A 5,789-nucleotide genomic window follows, 5' to 3' on the forward strand; every position below is an offset into this window, starting at 1 on the left:
TCGGTGACGGCTGGGCGAACCCGTCCGACACCGCGGGGCTCTACACCGCCATCGCGACGTGCAGCTACCTCTTCCCGTGGATCGGCCCCACGGACCCCCCCGCGCCACTGTGCTCGGGTGCGGCGCGGCGCGAGGAGGTCCCGGCGTCGGTCATCACCCCTGCGCCGGTGCGCGCATAGTGCGCAATGTGAATGTTATATTTCTTCGGACCATAGGCGACGCGGACGCTCCTTGATCCATACGCGATACTGCCCCTTGTACTGTTCCTGGTCTTGCGCACTAGTGTATTCTGCGGACCCACCCTATATTGTGTACGGCCCCGGACGTGTTTCACGACGTACTGCTATTTATCACCCCTAGATGTGTGTCCGCGGCCTACACGCGTACTGGCGCGCGCTGCAGGGGCCAGCTCATACTTGTTGTAATCAATCGACTGATTCTGGTGCATTCCTTCGAGGCGTGAGAGGGGAGGCATATGCTGGACCGCGTCAGTGCTCCCCGGAAGTCGTCGCGTAGCGATCCTCGAGATCCTCCTGCCCGCCGAAGCCGCCCTCAAAGTCCCTGTCGTCGCCGGTGCCGCCGGGCGTGCTGTCCGCTGCCTTGGCGGCCCGGGCCTGGTCTCTGAGCGCCGCCAGCTGGGCCTGCTCCTGGCGACGCCGGGTGCTCTGCGGTCAGTGCGCGCGCCGGGCGGCGGAGAGCGGGGGGCGCACCTTCTCGCGGGCGTACTGCGCCTCTTCCGCCTGCGCGCGGGACTTCCACGCGCCGTCCTGGGGCACTCGTCAGTGCCCGTCGAGCTGGGCGTCAGAGTCGCCCGCACTCACTTGTGCAGTCTGACCGGAGGACATGTCTGCAGTGCGAGTCAAAGAGTAGTAAGTTAACGTCGGGTGCAAGGTGCAGTTATTGTCTCCGTCTGGCGGCGGCGGACTCAGGAGCGGTGCCGTGGGGAGTGACGTCGGTTTCCCATGGCCATCACGTGACGAACGCAGAATACGTCGAATTTATAATATTAAAAAAAAACGACACGCTGCAGCCCAGGACGATCGCGGTGCAGGACGACACATTATGCAAGGGGGCTAAGTAGTACAGATGGTCTGCAGGGGCCGAGAAGGACACCGCGGCTATTCTACGACTAGGAATACGCGCCGTTCTGCGCGTTCGGCGGGAGGTTGGCCGCGTTGCGCTGCGCGACGCCGAGGTCAGCCCGCGGCCCGCATGACGTGAGCACGGACGCACCCTTAGTAGATTCTGGAGCTGCATCGCCTGCTCCATCTGCTCCTGCGTGAATTGCGCGTTGTGCAGCCCGGGGATGTGGTAGTAGCCCATGTTGGTGCCCTGCCGCGCTGCGCCGCCGGCCTGTCCCGGGACACCTTGGTGGACTTGAGCCTGAGCAGACGGCGGACGCGGTGAGTTGGCGGGGTGGATAGGCGTGCCCACAGGCAGAGGAGGCGACTGCTGCGGAACAGCAGGAGACGAGCTCGTCGCTCTCGCGGCGTAAGGAGGAGACAGGTGTCCACCATTTATCGACGCTGCAGCATTCAGCGCATTCGATGCTGCAGCTTGAGCTTGAGCCTGAGCCTGAGCCTGCGCCTGCGCTTGTGCTTGTGCTTGTGCTTGAGCCTGTGCCTGAGCTTGAGCTTGAGCTTGAGCTTGAGCCTGAGCCTGAGCCTGAGCCTGAGCCTGAGCCTGTGCTTGTGCCTGTGCCTGAGCTTGTGCCTGAGCTTGGGCTTGTGCCTGCTGTGCCTGCGCTTGTGCTAGAGCTCTAGCCTGCGCCTGAGCTTGAGCTTGGGCTTGAGCCTGCATAACTTGCGTCGGCGAAAGACGGGCATTCGCTAGAGCCATTGGATTGGACAGTCGCTGCTGCTGAGAAATACCGACCTGACTTCGGATTTGGGGCATTTGGGTCTGTGAAACCCCATTGTTAATAGCCCTAGCCGCGCCATTCTGGACTTGTTGCTGCTGAGGCTGAGGCTGCTGCTGCTGCTGCTGTTGTTGTTGCTGCTGCTGCTGTTGTTGTTGTTGCTGAGCAATCTGCGCCTGTTGGATACATTAGAGGCGTGACGCCATGTCCTTCCTTGACCACCTACGTTGGGCGCGCCTTGTAAGCGCTGAGCTTCTCGAAGTAGCTGCTGTTGTCGAGCCAGTTCGCTCTCGTTTCTTCGCCTGATAATCGATTCCTGCGATTCTCTTGATTCTCTCTCAGCCTTCATTCGACTAAGTTCCTGCGGCGTGAGTCTTGGCATCTTGTTGTATTGTCCATGGGTGTCGTGAATAGCCGGCTGCGGCTTCCGTTGAACAGCCGCTGCAGAAGCGAAATCAGACACTATTATGAAAATCGCAACAGAAGAATCTACCATTGTTTTTCAAAGTCGCCTCTTTCTTCTTTATAGATTTACGAATAAAATCGTGCAGTAAATTGTGCCGACGACGCTTCTTGGACTCTGTAAGGGGGACTGGATTATTATTTGCGTTTACCAATGCCGTGGTGCTCATTGAACGCTTGTGCCCTCTCGTGGTCATCTGGCTAGGTGCAGTGGATATCTTGGGATGGACATCGTCTTGTGGATGGCTTCCCGAGCTCCAACGTGCTAACCAACGATCCAAACAATCTTGTGCGGTCCTTCTATCTGTCGAAATTGTCACTCTAGACGAATTGAAAGCATCCGCGATGAGTCTCCAGTTATTATGATACTTTTCGTATAACTGTTTCAACAGAACATCTTCGTGCGGTGTCCAGTAGTGGTCATTTCCACGACCTTTGTTTCCTTTTGATGAGCCAGGTAGCGAAGACGAGTGCGCAGCGGGCGAATTGAGCTTGTTCTCGAACAAGCCTAGCGTAAGGCGTCAGAATTAATTGATACAGTGGTACGGACCTATACATACTGCACGAAGTCTCATCAACAGGTCGTGGAGGCAGCATATCAGGATCAGTTTCTACGGGCATCTCGTCGATGTCGTTCCAATGATCACCCTTCCAATGCCGTGATGGCTGCAAAGGGCCAAGAAGCGTAGGCCTGATGTGCATGAATCCGCTCATTGGAACGAGCCGATTGACTGTCGTTTCGTCAACCCTCCTGTGCGGATCATCTTTGTCTGCTTTCTTGTCCGACTTTCTCCGACCATCTGAACCTCCGGCCGACATAACCCCAGGAGCAATGGGATCAAAGAGAGATAGAGGTGTGAGGTTAGGGAAAATGGATAAGAGATCAGGGGTGGGATGAGCAGGAGATGAATAATCATGTGTAGAAAGCTCAGACATGCCCTTCACGAGATCGAAGGCGTCCAAATCCAGGAAAACTTCGTGATCGTCTAAGTTCATAATTTGACTCCGGATAGGTGCATAGGAGTTGGATTTGGGCTTGGACTTGTGTGGCAGAGGAGCAGACTGCCGGTCATCGATTATACTACTCCCTAGAATAGGATCCTTGGAATCAGATTTAAGGCCACGAAGAGGCGCTGTAGACTCTTCGACTTTCGTAACTGCTTCCTCACGTTCTCCAGCAGCAGACGTCCCCTGAATCTCTGCATCCACATCCATGGCATTGAGATCATCTTGGGGATTTGAACTATGCAAGGCAGACAAGTCTTCGACGTCTTCCAACTTAGGCTGAAAATGGTCAACATCGCTAGGCGATTGCTTACCACTATCACGGTCAATTCGGAGTTCCTCGTGTGTTGTGATTGCATCCTCAACGACCTCTCCTGATGCCAGCAAATCTAGCCCGTCTGGGCGATCCTTCTCTTGCTCGTCATCACTATCATCTTCAGAAACGTAGTCGTTAGCGGGCGTATTTGTCTCCCTTGAATCGACTTCTCGATCATCGTCCATGTCTGGCAACTCGACTTCATCATTGAATCTACGATCTCCGCTCTTTTCTTCGGGTGTCTGAGGCCGCGGCCTTTTCCAAAGCACGCAAATACCTCTCGAAACACGTTCTTTTAGGGTACCGGCGATGTGCCAATCCATCACCGCATGTGCGAGGCTATAAGCCAGAGCCATCTTCCATATTCTTTCCTCGCGAAAATCAATACGCATCCATTTCTACGTACATGAAATCATGATTAGTCATAATGGAGTGGACAATAAAACTTAGCCATACCATCTCATCCATCAAATAGTCCCAGTGGGACTTCGCCGATATACCAACGCCTCGTTGCTTCTTAGGCTGCCGGAAGCTCCATCTTTGACTCTCCTTAAGTAACTCCATGCGCTCGAACGTACGAATCAACCTAAGCTCCGTCATACCGATCTAGCATCGCAGGGCATTAGAATACAATAGTATCCGAGCTGATAGAGACCCACATTCCACTCCCGGGTGGTGATGCACTTGTTGGCTTTTGGAAGTTTCTTGTATACAGGATTTGCTCGAATGGTAGCGCACCACTTATGAAAACCCATGGAGACCCAATCCTCTTTTCTGGTATCACTGCGATCTCCTGGTTTATCGCTTTTGTCCTTCTCTTTGTCACGCTTTCGCTGGTGTCGAGAAGACTTGCCCTTACGATTGAATTCGACTGGAAGTATCTTCGAGGGAGGTAAAGTATACTTCGGGTCATATTGTATCTGCTCAGTGATTCGCTTGGCTACTTCTGCCGCTGAAGAATCATCCAACGACTCAATGACATCGTCAAAGTGGAAACACGCTTGTGCCGGCGAGTGATGTGGCGCCGGAATGATGTACGTACGAGGTCGAACCTCAACACCAGTTGTTGGGAGGTCGGATTCAGAAAGGTCAAAAGCCTGCTGCCACTGTGGAGGACAATATCCACCGCTTTCCGTATGAAAAGGCATATTGGATTGATCAATATCCATTGCAGCTGAGTCTAGAACCTGAACGTCCGGAAAGAGGGGAATTTGCTGATGTGACCCGACTGGCCCCGGAGACAGAAGTATAGTGTCAATTGGGGTTGAGACGTTCGTGTTGTCTGTATCATGACTTTCCAGTGGCGACGTTGGGACCAATAGCTCCGTATCAGTCAGACTATCTATGTGACCGGTGTCCGGGCTTCCACAGTATTAAAGAATCGTCAAACAGCTGAGATTAGGTGACGCACTGTTTCTCCAGATCAAATCGCTCCAGAAATTCCTGCAGCTCCTCCGCATCATCACCTTCATATGCAAGAATGGTGCCAACGTGATTTCTTCTCTGGATCATATGGTACATTTCCTGGAGAAGCTGATTTCTCCGTCTCGCGATTTCGCTACATTGATGAGACGGTGAGTGCAGAAAGAATTCGATATCACTTACCTTAGTTGTGCCAAACGATCCTGAACGTAATCATCCATCGAATCCGACATTGTCGGCGGGTTCACTGGCTCAGAAATATACCGACAACGCCACAGGTGGATACGCCGACTTATTCGTAGATTCACCTAAGACCCAGAGAAACAACTGTAAGAGCAGCTTCAAATACAGGAGAACATGCGTCGGCGAATGATGGAAGTAGGTTGGATACAATGAAATATCCGTTCTCTCCCAGACGAGCGTGTAGTTCGATGTTACCAGTAAGTGAGTAGGCAGAACTGATTGCCTATTATGGCGGGCAATATAGTCTCGGATATTGCCGTCCAAGTGTCAATTCGCAATAGGAAACCATGCACCCAAAATAAGCATCTCAACAGAAACATGTCTACATGTGGCTAATTCCGCATTGCAAGCGCCTTTGCCCCCGTGAGCTACCGGTACAGAAGGAAGAACAAACTGATGGTACTTGGACTCACTGGAGGGGCGGATGGGTGCCATGGCAAGCGACCAAGTAGATGCAATCGATCCGAAAGAAAAAAAAAAAAA

General features: G+C 53.2%; 2 protein-coding genes across 2 annotated transcripts; both read right to left on the reverse strand.

The window, feature by feature from the left end:
* Window positions 1-488: 488 nt before the first annotated feature.
* FIBRA_04138 (uncharacterized protein) lies at window positions 489-845 on the reverse strand (the record flags this gene model as incomplete). Its single annotated transcript, XM_012325955.1, has 3 exons — window positions 489-647; window positions 711-767; window positions 822-845. The coding sequence occupies 3 exons, from the start codon at window positions 843-845 to the stop codon at window positions 489-491; spliced, it is 240 nt and encodes a 79-aa protein (XP_012181345.1).
* Window positions 846-1,129: 284 nt separating this feature from the next.
* FIBRA_04139 (uncharacterized protein) lies at window positions 1,130-5,296 on the reverse strand (the record flags this gene model as incomplete). Its single annotated transcript, XM_012325956.1, has 9 exons — window positions 1,130-1,180; window positions 1,234-2,034; window positions 2,085-2,299; window positions 2,352-2,828; window positions 2,881-4,039; window positions 4,098-4,247; window positions 4,301-5,003; window positions 5,053-5,199; window positions 5,247-5,296. The coding sequence occupies 9 exons, from the start codon at window positions 5,294-5,296 to the stop codon at window positions 1,130-1,132; spliced, it is 3,753 nt and encodes a 1,250-aa protein (XP_012181346.1).
* Window positions 5,297-5,789: the final 493 nt, after the last annotated feature.

This window comes from Fibroporia radiculosa (genome assembly GCF_000313525.1).
Source record: "Fibroporia radiculosa TFFH 294 genomic supercontigs, scaffold2693, whole genome shotgun sequence".
Taxonomy (NCBI): Eukaryota; Fungi; Basidiomycota; class Agaricomycetes; order Polyporales; family Fibroporiaceae; genus Fibroporia; species Fibroporia radiculosa.